The sequence below is a fragment of the Protopterus annectens genome, chromosome 6.part0, assembly GCF_019279795.1.
Source record: "Protopterus annectens isolate FY-2018-M chromosome 6.part0, PAN1.0, whole genome shotgun sequence".
Classification (NCBI taxonomy): domain Eukaryota; kingdom Metazoa; phylum Chordata; order Ceratodontiformes; family Protopteridae; genus Protopterus; species Protopterus annectens.
In genome coordinates this window covers 1772613788-1772629151 of record NC_056737.1, presented here as the reverse complement: position 1 = coordinate 1772629151, position 15364 = coordinate 1772613788, and the positions used below count along the sequence as shown (strand labels likewise).

At 45.3% G+C, this 15364-nt stretch overlaps 1 protein-coding gene across 1 annotated transcript in view; it reads right to left on the bottom strand.

The window, feature by feature from the left end:
- The window catches only part of STT3A (STT3 oligosaccharyltransferase complex catalytic subunit A), a 696810-nt gene that overhangs the window by 636660 nt on the left and 44786 nt on the right, over positions 1–15364 (bottom strand). The window contains exon 2 of the mRNA XM_044075147.1: positions 14515–14639. Coding sequence (XP_043931082.1) covers positions 14515–14602 — 88 coding nt within the window. The 5' untranslated portion in view covers positions 14603–14639. The remainder of the gene's footprint in view (positions 1–14514; positions 14640–15364) is intronic.

Genomic DNA, 15364 nt, shown 5'->3' with positions numbered 1-15364 from the left:
GTAATACAATTATTAACTTTTTCTGACATCGGTAAAAAGCAAGAAAAAAGTTTCCCCAATGGGGTACTTAGCTTTATTGAAGACTTTGGTTCTGAAACTCAAACGTGAATATTTCAATAGTCGGCCGACCGGCACTTGCGAAATGCTTCTGCTTCGGGCACCGCGCGGCAAGAAAGACTGGGGAAAATGGAGTCGGCTGCATGTTTTATACCCCTGACGACCTGACGTCATGGAAGAGAAGACAGCAACCGACGCAGGACCCAACACTTTGGAATTCAGGCCGACTGAGGGCAATCTGCCAGCAGATTACCCAAATGTAATGACTGCAACAGTGAAACACAAAGAACATCTGCGTTGGAGATGGCAACAAGCACAAATCAATTTGGTTCTTGAGGAAACTCGTCATCCTATCCATATCTGTGGGTAGCAAGCTTCTGGAAGACACAAAAGAATGCCACAACCTTGCTGGAGATCCTGCCAAAGTTCAGCGATCCTGGAAGGGGGACAGACTCCAATGTAATGTTTTCAAACTCTTGGACCTGGAGGGGGAACTTTCAATGACTATTGAATCCGACACAGAATGATCTGATCTGAAGTTCTGGTAGGATCTGATGCTTTAACCGGTGTACCAGACGGATCTGACAAATGGGTGGGATTAGCTCAGATCTGACAGATTGATCCAATGCTCTCTGAGAGGATGAGTCCAGATCAGAAGCCAAACAGGCTGGGCCTGGATCCTGAGATCTACGATCAAACAGCCTCAGCTTTTTTGAAGGAGATTCCTTACAGGAAGGAGGAGGCTTCCTCTTACGATCTGAAGGAGCTTTAGAGGGGGAGCCCAAAGCCAGAGGACCCCCCCCCCCTTAGCCAACCCCTTCAGTAAGAATTCCTGCGCTCCATGAGAGCCCTGGGGTTGAATGCACAACAAATGCTGCATTCAACCTCCAGGTGAGGCTCTCCTAAACATACTCCTCATGCTAGTCTGAATAAGGCATCTTTCGACCGCATGAGGAGCATCTCTTGAAACCAGAAGGCTTGTCCGATGTACTTCAACAAGAACACACACACCGATATAGAAGGAATCACGTGCACACACACACACCTTCACAGAAACAAATGAAGGAGCAGAAAGTACAAAAAGAAGAAACACCTAAAACTACCTTTTTTTTTTTTTTTTTAAATTACGTAAGAACTAGCTATGGGTGTGGAGGGCCCACAGGGAAAAAAGGCGGGAACCTGAGAGACAACACCAGTTAAAAGTACAGTGAGGGGAGGAAACAAAGAACTAACTGCACTACAACATAAAAAAGCCTAAATAAAAACTATAGAAATCCAAAAGGGAAGAAAAACCCCAGAAAAGTAAGCACTTATCCAAACAGGAATCATGTCCTTAGCATTTCCGTGGCAAATGAGATTTGAGGGTTTCAAGTCAGCAGGGGATTATGGGAAGGGGAGGAGCTTTTGCTCTGGATCTGTCCATCAGTTGCCGGCTCACATCTGAGGTCGGATCCAAGACCCATTCGTGATGAATAATGACACAGCATCATATCTGCACTTTTATCTCAAGAAGAGGACTGATGCATCTTTTGGCAGGAGTTATTCTGTGCTGGAATTTTCAGCATGTACAACATTATGCAGGTGTCAGGGGAATCTAAAACTTATTAAAAGTGACTAAAAAGTAGGTTTGGGAGTAAGTGCCCTGCTGATGCTTAGCAGTTTGCTTTAACAGGACTGAATAAATGGGTCTACTTCTAAATTCAGAACTTTCAAAATGTTGACCTTCTTATGGTTGAGACCACAAGATTAAAGTTTTAAAACTTTGAAATTAAAAAAAAAAGACAAAAAATATATATTTTTTTACATTTTTGCGCCTCCCACACCCCCTGCTAATTAAATATACCAACTCTGAGATCGCACTACAGCGAGGAAAACAGTAAATATACCATTCCACACTGTACGGCAATCTCCATTTAAACAGTTCAAAGTTTCAAAACTTCAATCTTACAGTCTTGACCATAAGAAAGTTAACATTTTGAAAGTTAGAAATTTAGAAGTAGATCCATATAAATATAAAACATGTACTGAAAATTAGAGACTGTGCCATCCTAGCTTACATGCTGATACTGAGGACTTGCAGGTAACAGTTTGTGCTGCTTTGTTCTCCTGTCACTTGCACTAAAAAGAAACAGTTCAAGTTACTTGATTTTCCTGAAATCAGCATGTTTTAAATGCTGAACTGAAGCAGTTTGCTTATTCCATGCCCAACAAGAACTCACTTTATTTGTATGTGGATACAAATTGCACTACAATAAAGTATGTGGACTTGTGCCTTACCTGCGCCATCTGATCTGCAAAACAGGTCATTAGCATCAGTTTTGTTATAATACCTCTGGATGTAAATCTAGAAAAATGTACTGCATGCACTCACACACACACACACACACACACACACACACACACACACACACACACACACACACAGTGATATTGTGGTCATTAAGCCTGGGAAATGCTCCTCTTCCTATATATGGGTTGGGGTGACTTATAAAAAGACTGTATGTGGTTAATGGGAAATATTCTCTCCTGAGGCTGGGAATAACCACAGACAGCAGTTTTTCCTCAAAATTTACTATTACTACAGGGGATTAAGCAAAGTAGATTCCTAGTTCCAGGGTCTCGAGAGGCTTTGAAGAAATACATTCTAAAAGTAAAGTCCAACGTATAGTATACGAGAGGAGAATTTTGTTAAACCATCCTTTGCATGCAAGTATTACCAGCCTGAAAAAAGGTTTGTCTACTGTACCACAGAAGCAACAACCCTGGGGAAAGACTTCAAAAAAAACCACCACAGAAGTGTGGAGCCACAGGGGAAAAAAGTACTGGGTTTCATTTAAAACCAGGCATGAGAAACAAAGTAAAATAACCACTAAAGAACTGTACTTTTACTAAGATGCAAGTCATTCATTTGTTACATTTATTCTGTTGAAGAAACCAAGGACTCGTCGAAAATATCTTAACTTTCTGTTTATACAAGTTGCAATACGAAAACAAAATAATAAACCTGAAAGCTGTAAGCAAAGTGATTTCATAGGCACAAAGATGTGCTAAAACTTAGTTTGGATTCTCTGAAAAAAGAGAGACAAAAGAAATATGTGGAATGTTTGAAAAGCTTACAAAAATAGCCTGAGCAGCTTCAGAAATATTCATCTACGACAAGTGAAAAGAAAATGAGCATATTTTAGTACAGTTGGGAAGGACAACTCCAGCGCCTGTTAAAAAGAAACAGTTCTGAGTTACCTGTTTTCCTTACAAATTTACAAGTTTTCACTTGTCTTAGTTGGAGATTTTTTGTAAGAACAAACTCCTGTTTGGCATCGACTTTGCAGATGAATGCAAGTTAGCAGCAGTCATTGAATTCCAAAATGATTAGGCCATCCTGCAGGAAGGTCCGTCTCAAATAAATAACCAGGACCAAAATCATGCACTGAAACTTAATGCCAAAAAAATGCATTACTGTATCATTTGATAAGAAATCTACCCCAGAGAACTACAATATTGACAATATGCCCCAGAGTTGACCCAATTGTTCGGGATTTGGGAACTTAAGTGGCCAGTGACCAACATGTGTCTATTTTTGTAAGAAAGTATTCCTATATTGAACACCTTTTAACAAAGGGATTATGTCTAGAACTAGGGGTGTCATTGTCCCCCATTAATTGACCATCATTAGGCCAATCATTGAATATAATTCCCCCTTTAGTATCTGTCCCTCTACAAGCAACAACCGGAATGCCCACAGAGACACCTTACTAAAAGGATACAAGGCCTAAACAACATGTCCTAGAGTGACCAACTCAAACCCCTGCCACTAGACTCTGCATTGTACAGACTGCTAAAAGGTGACCTGTGTCTGGCATACAATGCATCCGCCAACCCATCACTGATGGATTTACTGCACATCAGCAAGTCAAATGGTATCAGAAGGTTGGCGTAATGGTTAAGTTGTTTACCTTAGAGACACAAGGTACAGGGTTTGACTCTCACATTGGATAACTGGCTAGGCTTAAAATGGCCCATAAGGACAGTTAGTCTAGTACCAATCTATGAACCTATAAATACTCAGTCTAAGTATCTAAACCTCTTATGCAACAGCAACAAAATGGTTCAGAGGGGACAAGTAAATCTCAGAAAGGATACCACTGCTGTGGAACAGACTTCCTAGCCACATAAAACAAAGTTCACCCCATTCATATTTAAGCACAACTTGTATCAACAGATGGAAAACAGAATATTTACCCCAGGATTGCCCCCTGTTCTACTAATGGACAGAGGTAGCTCCTAAATGCTTTGACCCATGCATGGATCCTCTCACATTATCTCTGGTATGACCACAGTAACTCTCATTAAAGGTATATAAACTTATTGACCACAGGATGGGTAAGACTAATCTCGATCCAAATGGGATAAGTTATTCTGAGCACAAAAAAAAAAAAAAAAAAAACGGTTAGTATTAAAATGGCCTGCAAGGGCAGCTAGCCTAGTACTTATCTATGAACCTATGACAATGCATAAAATGGGAAAGGAATAAACTTCTAAAAATAAGTTATGTACTCACCATAATGTTCCATCTGAGTAGTTATACTTCATTTTTCTGCAACCTGTGGGTATTCGGATCCATATCGTATCCGAGCCAGCAACTTATTTTCTAGCATCTGCTCCAAGCTCCTCCCCCTACCCATAATACACCACCATCTCCTATTTTCCCTCAGATCGAGTTTGCTGCAACTATACATATTAGCAACTCAACTAAATAAACCTAACATGTTTATTCACATGAAAAGGTCAGGGGGACGGAGGGTGGGAAGTTTGCAGAAAAATGAAGTACAAGTACTCGGATGGAACGTTATGATGAGTACATAACTTCTTTATCTGAAGTAGTTAACTTCATTTTATCTGCAACCTGTGGGACAGAGTCCCCAGCTACTCAACAAATCCTGGGAGGCCCTCATGGAAGGACATTCCTGAGCACTGCAGAGCTAAAGGATGCTCTCCCTCTGGAAATCGGATCTAATTTGTAATGAGAGATGAATGTATGAGAACTTGCCCAAGTTGCTGCTGCGCAAATGTCATCCAAAGGAACCCTAGACCAAAAAGCGGAAGTCGCCATGGACCTGGTAGTGAGCTTTAATCAGACCAGGAGACAAACCCTTGGCTTTGTAAATGTGTAGAATGCAAACAGTGATCCAAATGGCTAAAGAGACCTTGGAAATGGCCTTCCCCAAACGAGGTTTAGAAAATGAGACAAATAATTGATTGGACTTCCAGAAGGATTGTGTTCTATGATGGTAGAAATAAAGTTGTCTATGAACATCTAACAAATGATGCTTATATTCCCCTTTGTCCTGAAAATTTGGAAAGAAAACAGGTAACGAAGGATTTGTATTGAGAGAGACCCTGTCTTTATGGAAGACCAAATAAGGGGGCACGGCAGACAAAGCCTGCAGCTCAGACCCTCCTAGCCGACGTAATAGCCACTAGGAAGTCTGTCTTCCAAGACAAAAACTTTAAATCCACTGATGTAGCAAGTACAAAAGGAGGAATTACTAATGACTGGAGAACCAAAAAGTGAGGTCCCAAGGAGGAACCGAATCTTTGATGGGAGGATGCAGAAGGTGCCCTTTAGAAAGGGTTTACATAGCCTAGAAGAGGCCAGTGCAATCTTATTTTCACCTGCATGAAAATTAGAAATGGCTGCCAGCTGTACTTTCACAGTGGAGGAACTAGCTCCTTGCTGAAAAATACTAGTTAAGAAATCCAACACCGCTGGAACAGGGGCTGTAAAAGGATCCAGGTTTCTCTGAAAGGCCCAGACAGAAAAACGTCTCCATTTACTGCGATAGACCTTCCTAGTGGAATCTATGAGAAGCCACTAGTATAGATTTTACAGGGGATGAAAGACCGAGAGTCCTGGCAATCAAGGGAACTGGAGCAGCCAAGCTGTCAGCTTGAGAATGTCCAGATTGGGAGGGTAGGCACCCGAAGGATGAGAGATTACATCCAGGCAGGGATCCAGAATCCACGGAGACGCTAGAAGGAGACCAAAGGAAGGGGAACCAAACTTGACGAGGACAGAATGGGGCAATGAGGATCACTTTGCACCCCAGTCGGCAAGCTTTCTGAAGAAACTTCGGAATGAGTGGTAACGGTGGGTAAGCATACAGAAGCCTGTGGGGGCCAAACATGGACTAGAGCGTCTCTGGGGGCATCCCCTGGTGAGAGAATCACAGCGAAGAACTCACTGCACTTCGCGTTGGAAGGAGATGCGAAGAGATCACAGCAAGGCTGTCCCCATGCAAGGAATATCTCCTCCGCTACTGACTGTTTCAGAAACCACTCGTACGGCATCAGAAAAGCCCGACTCAATCTGTCCGCTTAAATGCTGGAACGTACCCAGATGTGCGTTGCAATCAGAAACCGACTGGTGGAAATCGTCCACTCCCACACTCTCATGGCCTCGCGACACAGAGGATAAGATCTGGTTCCCCCCTGCTTGTTGATATACCAGACAACCGACATGTTGTCTGACTGAATTGCAATCATACCCAGAGGAAGAACAGTGTGGAAGGCTTTCAACGCTAAAAGCACTGCTCCCATCTCTAGAACATTTATGTGTAACTTGGTCTCTATCTGGGACCACGTGCCTTGGACTGTCCTTCCCAAACAGTGTCCCCCCCACCTGAGCTGGAAGGAGTCCGTGGTCACTGTGGCTTGGGCTGGAGAGGACACGAAAAGGCGTCCCGCTTCAACGTCCGGTGAATGGAGCCACCAAAGGAGAGACGTCCTGCAGGTGTGACTGATCCTTATCGGAAAATCCATGGGCAGATCTAGCCAAGACCATTGGACAGCTAGAGTCAATTGAAGGACCCACATATAAAGGCGTGCACAGGGAAGAATAGAAATTGAGGCAGCCATGGAGCCCAGAGCACATCGCTCACCTTTGGAAATTTGAGGTTCACGATTAGAGCAATGTGGTACCTGAGGTGTAAGATCCTGTCTGGTGTTAAGAAAACTTTTAGCTGCAAAGTGTCTAGCCGTGCCCCGATAGAACTTGTACTGGTTGCAAAAGGGATTTGTGAACATTGACTGTAATCCCCAGCCGATCTGCCAAGAGAAGAAAGTAGTCTCGGGCCAGACACAGAAGACGCTTGGTGGACGCAGCGAACAGCCAGTCATCCAGGTAAGGAAATACCTGAATTCCCTGAAGCCTCAGGTGAGCTGCTACTACTGCCATTACCTTGGTGAACACCCTGGGGGCTGTGGTGAGACCAAAGGGTAGAGCTCTGAACTGGAAGTGACTGGCTCCCAGCCAAAAGCGAGGAAACCCCCTGGAGCTTCTGTGGACCTTGATATGGTAGTAAGCATCACATCCTGGAGGTCTAATGAGCACATCCAGTCGCACTCTCGGAGATAAGGTAGAATGGACTATAGGGTGACCATCCGGAACTTTTGTTTGGCGACAGACAGGTTCAAGGTTGACGGGTCCAAAATGGGCCTGAGGTCCCCCGTCTGTTTTGGCACTAAAAATAACCTGGAGTAAACACCTAATCCGGACTGGTCGAGGTGGACCGGTTCGATGGCTCGCTTGTGAAGCAGCTTTGAAACCTCTAGAGCTGCGGCCTCCCTGTGAGTGGGTGCGACATCCAGGAGGCGTCTTGTAGCACTTGGCGGGGCAACAAATGGGATACTATAGCCTCTGGATATTATTTGTAGCACCCAACGATCTGCAGTTATGGACTCCCATGCTGCTGGGTGCAATGATAATCTCCCCCCGACTGCCTCCAGAGTAGGACAGTCGGTCAACCCCTCAGGTCTGCTGAGTGGGCCTGTCAGAAAAAGGTTCCCTAGACCCAAAATTCTTGGGACCCCCTCTACCTCTGGGTCAGTGTCAATCCTGTCCCCCTCTGCCTCTGGGGGAAGAGTTGTCCAGAAACTCCCGGGAAAATCTATGATTTCCGGAACATCTTCTTTTGCCGTATTTGGTTCCTGGAGAAGGACCGCTGAGGGTTAGAGAAGCAGATCCCGATGGCAGACAAAGTCTTCTCATCTTTTTCGCTCTGGACAAGTGTGTCATATATGGTCTTACCGAAAAGGGAGGAACCATCGTAAGGAGCATTAGTAAATGACACCTTAAAAGGGTCCGCAAACTAACAAAACCTGAGCCAGGCGTGATGCCTCATGGTTACGCCTGTCCCAGCTGCCCTAGCTGCTCCTTCCGTGGCGTGGGAAAGGAGACGCATGGACATGTTTGATATCGACTTCAGAGTCGACATTTTTGCAGAAAACAGCTATTTGTCCTGCTGAGATAAAGACTCTGGGGGAGACTCAGTGAATTTCGAGACAAGATCTCGCTGCGGTCGTATCACGTGCCAAATAGTTCAGTGCATGGATGGAAAAGGTCGCTGACGAATAAACGGGCTTCTTAAACCTATCCAACGACCTGGACTCCTTGTAACTCTCTTGCACCAGTTTCTTCTTGGTGGCTGCTGTGACCACCACAGCGTCAAAGGGGGCTCCTTTAGACCAAGGCTGTCTGTCGGTGGGAGGAGAAAGAATCTTGTCTGGGCATTTGGGAATGGGCTCTACGGTGTCATGCTCCTTCCATGCCCATGTGGTGATAAGGTCCACACCAAGAGGTCAGCTGACGGGGACACCCAGGAAGTAGATGGGCCTGTGCCAAAGGCCTCCAGGAACATGGACTCATCCGTAGAAGGTTTTGGGGCTGACCAACCTCCCCTCTGGTGGAGGAACTCCATGATGTCTCCCAAGGAGACATCATCGGGCGGTGACCTGGGGGAACCTTCTCTATCTAAATCCGTGTCCGTAGTGAGGGACTCAGGGGAGTCCAAGTGCCTCCTTTTGCACTTGCCCTTACGGGGGCCCTCTTCAGTGGGACTCTCTGAAGAGGACTCGTGAACCGCGGGAGGGGGGTCCTCAATAGGAATAACCTGGGGCTCCTCTGGCACAGGCTGTTCCTGAGACAGGATGAGGGAAGCCATCGCCAAATCCAGTGCAGTCTGGGTGGAATCCGAGGAGATGGGCTGAGGTCTCAATGCCTGGGAGAGAACCCTCTCCACCGCTTCAAATGCCGAAGGAGAGCATACCTCCTTGGCACCCAGCAAGGAAGAAGCTCTCCCCGGGTCTGAAGCGGGGATCGGAGCCGAGGCAAGGGTAGCCTGAGGTCCAAGGGAACGGTTCGGATATGAAAAGGTCGGAGCCGAAGATGGATCCATTCCCTCAGGTCCAACTCCATGTCCATGGCTCCGAGAGTCACTCGGATCCGAACTGGCCAGATCCGAGGAAGTCAAAGTAACAGCCGGAGATGAGGTTGGAGGAACCGTTGGCGCTGAGCTACCAGCTCCAAAGAGTCTCGGATCCACAAACCCAGAAGCAGCCGCACGAATCGGGGAAGGGGAGATGGGGCGGAAAAAAGGCATGGAGGTCTCCCTCCAGAGGGAGATGGGCCTGGCAAGACTCCCATCTGTATTTGGGTCTGAATGAATCTCTGCATCATCCTGTCCATGTCCAAAGTCCGATATGTTTCGAGTCAATTGCGAAGAGGTGACCGACTCTGATCTGGCTGGTCTGTGCAGGAAGGGTGAGGAAGGCCACAGATAAGAAGAATCCATCGGCTCCAGTGAAAAATGGGGTGAGCGGAGCCTTGGAGAAGCTTGCCACAAAGTCTTGGATGGTGGAGTAGGGAAGAGTTCCCTATCCAGAGACCTCTTGCAAGGCCTATCCCTCTTCCTCTCTTTGTCTTCCTTGCGCCTTTCTCTGTCCTTTTTCTTTTTCTCTCTCTTTTACTTTTTCTTTGTCTTTATCTTCCCCAACACCAAAATGAGCGGGAGTTTGAGTCCCTGTCTGAGTGGGTGGTTGGGCAGGAGTAGCAGAGACGTGGGTGTGGCAGAATCCAGCATGGATGCAGGGAGAAGACCCTTGGCAACCAATTTGGCCTTCCTATCCCGGAGGGCCCTCAGGTTGAAGCCTGCACAGTTTGTACACTGGGTGGATAAATGGGGCACTCCCAAACAGATGTGTGACCATCAGCCGGTAAGACATTATGGCCACACACTGTGCATTTTTTGAAAACTGACTTAGGCTGATCAGCCACAGTCTAAAAACTAATCGCCACTCCCTAAAGAGGAAGGGAAAACTAACGACCACTTACACACAATATAGAATAACTAACTTACTTATCCCTGAAGCTCAGAGCATAGGAGACCACGATGCTCACTATGGCACAGCAAACAAAATCTGGGGGAAGATAGGAGATGGTGGTGTATTACGGGTAGGGGGAATCCTAGATGCCTCAGGTGAGCCGTGACTTCTGCCATGCACTTGGTGAACACTCTGGGGGCTGTAGTGAGACCAAAGGGCAGAGCTCAGAATTGATAATGATTGGCTCCCAGCCAGAAACCCAGGTGATCCCTGGATGGTCTGGCCATCTTTATATGGTAGTACGCATCCTTGAGATTGATCGAGCACATCCAATTGTCCTTCCCTAAAAACAGAAGTATGGAAGTATCCAAAATGGGTTTCCAGTCCCCTGTTTTCTTTGGAACCAAAAAGAATCTTGAGTAATTTCCGAATCCTGTTTGGTCTGCCGGGACTGGCTGGATGACTCTTTTTTTCTAGCAATCGGTGTACCTCTATTGTTGCTTGTCCCCTGTGACTGGGTGGAACGTCCGGGATTTTTTTGACGGGAAGGGGCTGGGTGGAGAACGGTATGAAATGTCCTCTGGAAATGATACTTTGTACCCAAATGTCGTTTGTTATATCTAGCCAGGCTTCTGGGTACAATGACAAGCGACCCCCGACTGCCTCCAGAGTAGGACAGCCAGGCCTCCCTTCAGGAGCACTGGTAGGACTGACCAGAGAAATGATCTCTGTCACCCTGGTGTTGCGGACCCCCCTCTGCCGCGAGGGCGGCATCTTCCATTGTATCCCCCCTCCTCTGCTTCTGGAGGGGGGCTCTAAACATGCGTCTTGAAAGGCTCCTTGGGCTTTCCAGAACCACATCTTTCCGCCCCTCTGACCTTTAGGAAAGGATCGAGTGGGGGTGGAAAAACAGACTCCGATGGCAGACAGAGTCTTTCCCTCTTGCTCACACCTGGTCAAAGTCTCCTTTACCTTTGGCCCAAACAAGGATGAGCCGTCAAACAGGGTATTCGTAAAGGAGGACTTGAAGGGTTCTGCGAAGGAACAGAGTCGCATTCAGGCATACCTATGAAGAGCAATTCCTGTACCTGCAGCTCTACTCGAACCATCAGCTGCGTAAGATAGGAGACGAATGGACGAGTTGACTATCGAATTAAGGGCAGCAAGCTGGCTGGCAACTTTGTCAGATACAGTCGTAGCTACAGCACCCTGAAGAGTATCTCCCAACTCCTTAAGGAGATCTCTCTGCAGTCTGGTAAAATGGGTCAAGTAGTTCAGTGATCTAAGTGAGAAAGTTGCTGAACTAAACATGCGTTTTCCATATCTATCCATGATCCTAGATTCTCTGTTAGAGGATGGATAGAAGAGGAAGTCTCAGACATTTCCTTTTTGGTGGCTGCCGCCGCCACCACCATGACATCAACAGGCACTCCCTTGGTCAAAAAGGACTTATCCAAGGGGGCAGAAATAAAATTAGGCCTCCTAGGAACAGATTCCATGGATTCTGGTGACTCCCATGCCCTATGAGAGACCAGATCCATAAGCTCACCATAGGGCGGAGATACCCAAGAGGTGGAAGGTTGAGACCTGAACACCTTCAGGAGAATCGACTCGTCCTCAAGTAGGGCTCTTGGACTGCCAATCACCCCTCTGCCTAAGAATTTCAAGAATCTCCGAAAAGGAGATGTCCTTAGAGGGGGATCTAGGGGACCCTTCTGATTCATACAAGTCGGTATCTGATGTGAGAGACTGCTGTGGGGAGTCCAAATGCCTCCTCTTGCATAATCTCTTCCAGGGGACTTCTTCAGGGGGAACTTCTGGAGAGGTCTCAGAAGAGCAGGGAGCACCCTGTGGGGCTACCTGAGGCTCTGTGTCTCTACGCTTGGGATGACCGGAGGAAACAAACTGACACAGGCACTTTAGGGGAAGAAGAGTCCAGACCTTGAGATGAGGAAGTCTTAGGAGACAACACTTGCCTCATGGCTTTGAACGCACCACGGCTCCGATGAGGAGTCGACGGTTCCGAAGGAGCCGCGATCACCTCCCTCACCGAAGCCGTGGGCTCTGAGCCCCAGGTAGCAGCTGAGCTCACCCGAGCCGAAGCCCCGAGAGGAAGAGTCGGCACCAAGTCGGTGCGACTATTCTCTCCAGACCCGACCGGAGAGTGTCGGCTCCTAGAGTCCCCGGTCTGCGCCGAGAACGTCCAAGCAGTTGGAGCCGACACTGGAGCAGGTGTCGGCTCCAAGGGATCCACAATCATCAGGTCGGCCTTCTCCGGCTCCAAAGGTCCAGTATTGCTCGGAGGAGCAGACAATTCAGGAGTAATGGTCTTCGGCTCAGACGGTTGGGTCTGAGCTGACAGCAATTTAGCTAGGCCTGGTGCCTTTAAGAGTTTCTGAACCAGCCGGTCCATATCCAGATCAGACAGGCTGACAGAAGACCTGGATGAGTGAAAAGATGGAGCCGATTGGGGTAGTACAAATGGAGGTTTTTTGGCAACTGGTTCCAGAGCAGTGTCCCGGTTCCGAAAATAACAGACTGTCGGCTCCAAAGTCAGTGCAGCCAAAGTCACAACACTGTCTCTTTTCATTTCTTTGTCCTGGATTCTGAGGAAGATATGGACGATTTGCTGGCCCCATCCTGGTCAGACAATGCCTCTGAAAAGGGTGTTTGATAATACCCCTATCAATTAAACTTCCTCTTCCTTTCTGCAAGCACTCTAGTAGAAAAGGAGTGGCAGATATTGCATGACTCTTGCAGGTGCACCTCACCCAAACAGTAAACACACTGCACATGGGCATCCATAACGGACATCTTCTGTCCGCAGTCTGGGCATTTTTTAAACCCAGACTTTGGATGTTTTTCCTTCTCTTCAGACACAGTACTATTCACAAACTCCAATGCTAAAGGAAACACACTATTTAACTATAAGTTAGATTTCCTCTTTACTTTAACTAACTACACACAGTACACACAGCCCAAAAAGGCAATCCAATATCAAAAATCTCAAAAGGGTAACTCTGACTAACAACTGTAAGAAAGGGCCCAAGGCCAAAAGGACGATGGCAAAGATTTTACTGGGAAAGGGAAGAAAAGCACAAAGTAACCAATAATCCAATGGAATGTGCACCAAACCAGAAACAGAAGACTCGAATTCTGTTTAAAAATTTACTACAACACCATGCACCATACACGGACAAACGAGGACAAAAATATTAAAAGCATAAATGCATTCACTATCGTACCATGCGTTTTCATCTTATTCCATAGACTTCATCAGATGACCAGTGAATAATCATGATACCAATTTATATTAAACTAATTAACTAAAACGCCAATGGCATACTCAGTTTCCTATTTGAAACCACCAATACTACCTCAAACATAATAGTGTGTTATCACTTTCATTTTCTGATTTTCTTTAAAATAGTTAAAACATTCATTTCATCTTAAAAACAAATAAATACATAAATAAATTGATTCTTAAGAAACCAGTGTCTCATTTAAAATCAAATATCAAAATATTCTTTAAAAATGTCTTAAAAAATATAAATATGTATGTATAAATGTGCCGAAATACAAACATTTCTCTGTTAGTGATTTTCATATTATATAAATAGGGGATTTGGTACACATTCCATTGGATTATTAATTCCAGCAATGCATTGTGGGATAAGGGGTTGGGTCTCGAGCTACTGAAGAACTTTGAGCTTGCTTGAGCTTGCTAGTCGGCCGTGTTGGAGCCGATCCCATCAGTGAAGAATGAATGGCAAGATTGAGCAACTTTACATCAGATGACTTCATACAAATTTAGCTTATGTAAATGCAACACAAATATACTTTCAGAAAACTGCTCTGCAATCCACTTGCCATTTAGTAGCTTTGTGCTTTTTTTCTCCTCTTCACACTGAAGTGTATGCATCTGTATATAGCAAAAGTAATATGCCTGCTGCACTGTTAAATAAGCTAACAAAGTGTTTTAACTAATTACGTATTCCCTGGAAACTTCCTTCTCAGGCTTCCAAAGAAAGTGGACTTCGTACAAGCAACAACATAATTAACAAACCATAGTCAAATAAATAATGATTAATATATCACAACTCTGGATGCAGAGTAAAATAAAGCATCACATCTATCTTTGAAAAGTCAAAGGAAAGAACAGGTCATGAACAGCACTAACGCAAGATAAACATTACAAGTGACTCAGGTGACATGTATCCACACACCAGTGCAAAGGAATAAACTGTGATCCCAGGAGTATATTAGCACCACAGCAACTCTTACTAGTCACAGACTTACACAGCACAGCTGCCATGGACAGAATAAGCATCTTCAGAAGGGTGTCCTGCTTCTCATAGGACAGGCGAAGGAACCCAAACTTCGTCATCTTTGCAGAACAAGAAGTGAGGGCTAATGCTCTGAACCTACAAAATGGGAAAAAAAAAAAAAGAGAGGATAATACGATAATTCAGAACATCATCCAAACGAAATGCTATTTAAATGTTTGGTTTACTAAATTGCCAAAAAGGAAAAATAAGGCATGTCAGCACAGTTACATTCACTTTACTTATATGCCCCTTCCCACAAAAAACAAATTACATTTGTAACATAACACTTGGTAAAAGAGAACAACCAAGCACATGCTGTTTACTTCTAGTAACCTGTATGATGATGTTTTGGCTGCAAGAAAAGTACAACCTGCACCAGTAATGAGATTAGCCAACACTTCCAACTTCCCACGGGCTACAAAAATCATACCTCTTTGGGAATTCCCTACCCCACCGTGGGTTACACAGTTCAGGAACTACCCTCTAACCAGAATGCAAAAGAGGTGAAGAACAACACCTTACTCCTAACAGTACAAATATAAGAATTCAGCAAGATTACAGAAAGGCCTAATTAAAAACAGAAAACAAAGAAAGCAGGAGTGATGCATCTTGCAGCCAAATCATCTTTAACAAATCCATCATTATGGTGAGGGCACAAAACTTCTGTATCTGATTTCAAACATTCTAGCTGCAAGACATGTAGGAGAGACTCCCTGTCAGAATCTTCTTGAGTGGATATCCCTCATGCCTATGACCCATTTATGATGCAAAAGAAGTCATGCCCAAATTAGTGTTTCAGTGGTATAAAGGTTAGACCAAAC